The sequence below is a fragment of the Mesitornis unicolor genome, unplaced genomic scaffold (genome assembly GCF_000695765.1).
Source record: "Mesitornis unicolor isolate BGI_N332 unplaced genomic scaffold, ASM69576v1 scaffold7737, whole genome shotgun sequence".
In the NCBI taxonomy this organism is placed as follows: Eukaryota; Metazoa; Chordata; class Aves; order Mesitornithiformes; family Mesitornithidae; genus Mesitornis; species Mesitornis unicolor.
The window spans coordinates 56,128-56,330 of record NW_010195669.1 but is presented as its reverse complement, the minus strand read 5'-3'; the positions used below and the strand labels follow the sequence as shown (position 1 = coordinate 56,330).

The 203-nt window shown below is 69.0% G+C and overlaps 1 protein-coding gene across 1 annotated transcript in view; it reads left to right on the top strand.

Annotated features, from left to right (window-relative positions):
• Positions 1 to 62: 62 nt before the first annotated feature.
• NPC1 (Niemann-Pick disease, type C1) overlaps positions 63 to 203 on the top strand; it is a 27,863-nt gene continuing 27,722 nt past the window's right edge. The window contains exon 1 of the mRNA XM_010188197.1: positions 63 to 143. Coding sequence (XP_010186499.1) covers positions 63 to 143 — 81 coding nt within the window. The remainder of the gene's footprint in view (positions 144 to 203) is intronic.

The following is a 203-nucleotide window of genomic DNA, read 5'->3' as shown; positions in this document are numbered from 1 at the left end:
CGTCACCGCCTCCCGGTGCTGCAGCCGAAGAGCCCTGCCGGTTCCCCTTGCTCCGCGCCGCCATGGGGAACCCACAAGACAGCCCCGGGCGGGGTAGCCTCGGCCTGCTCGTCTTTTTCCTTCTGCTTTTGTCGCCCGTGCGGGTGAGTCGTACCTCCTCCCTAGGGAGGGCACTGCTGGGCGCCTGAGCCTGCGATTGGGGG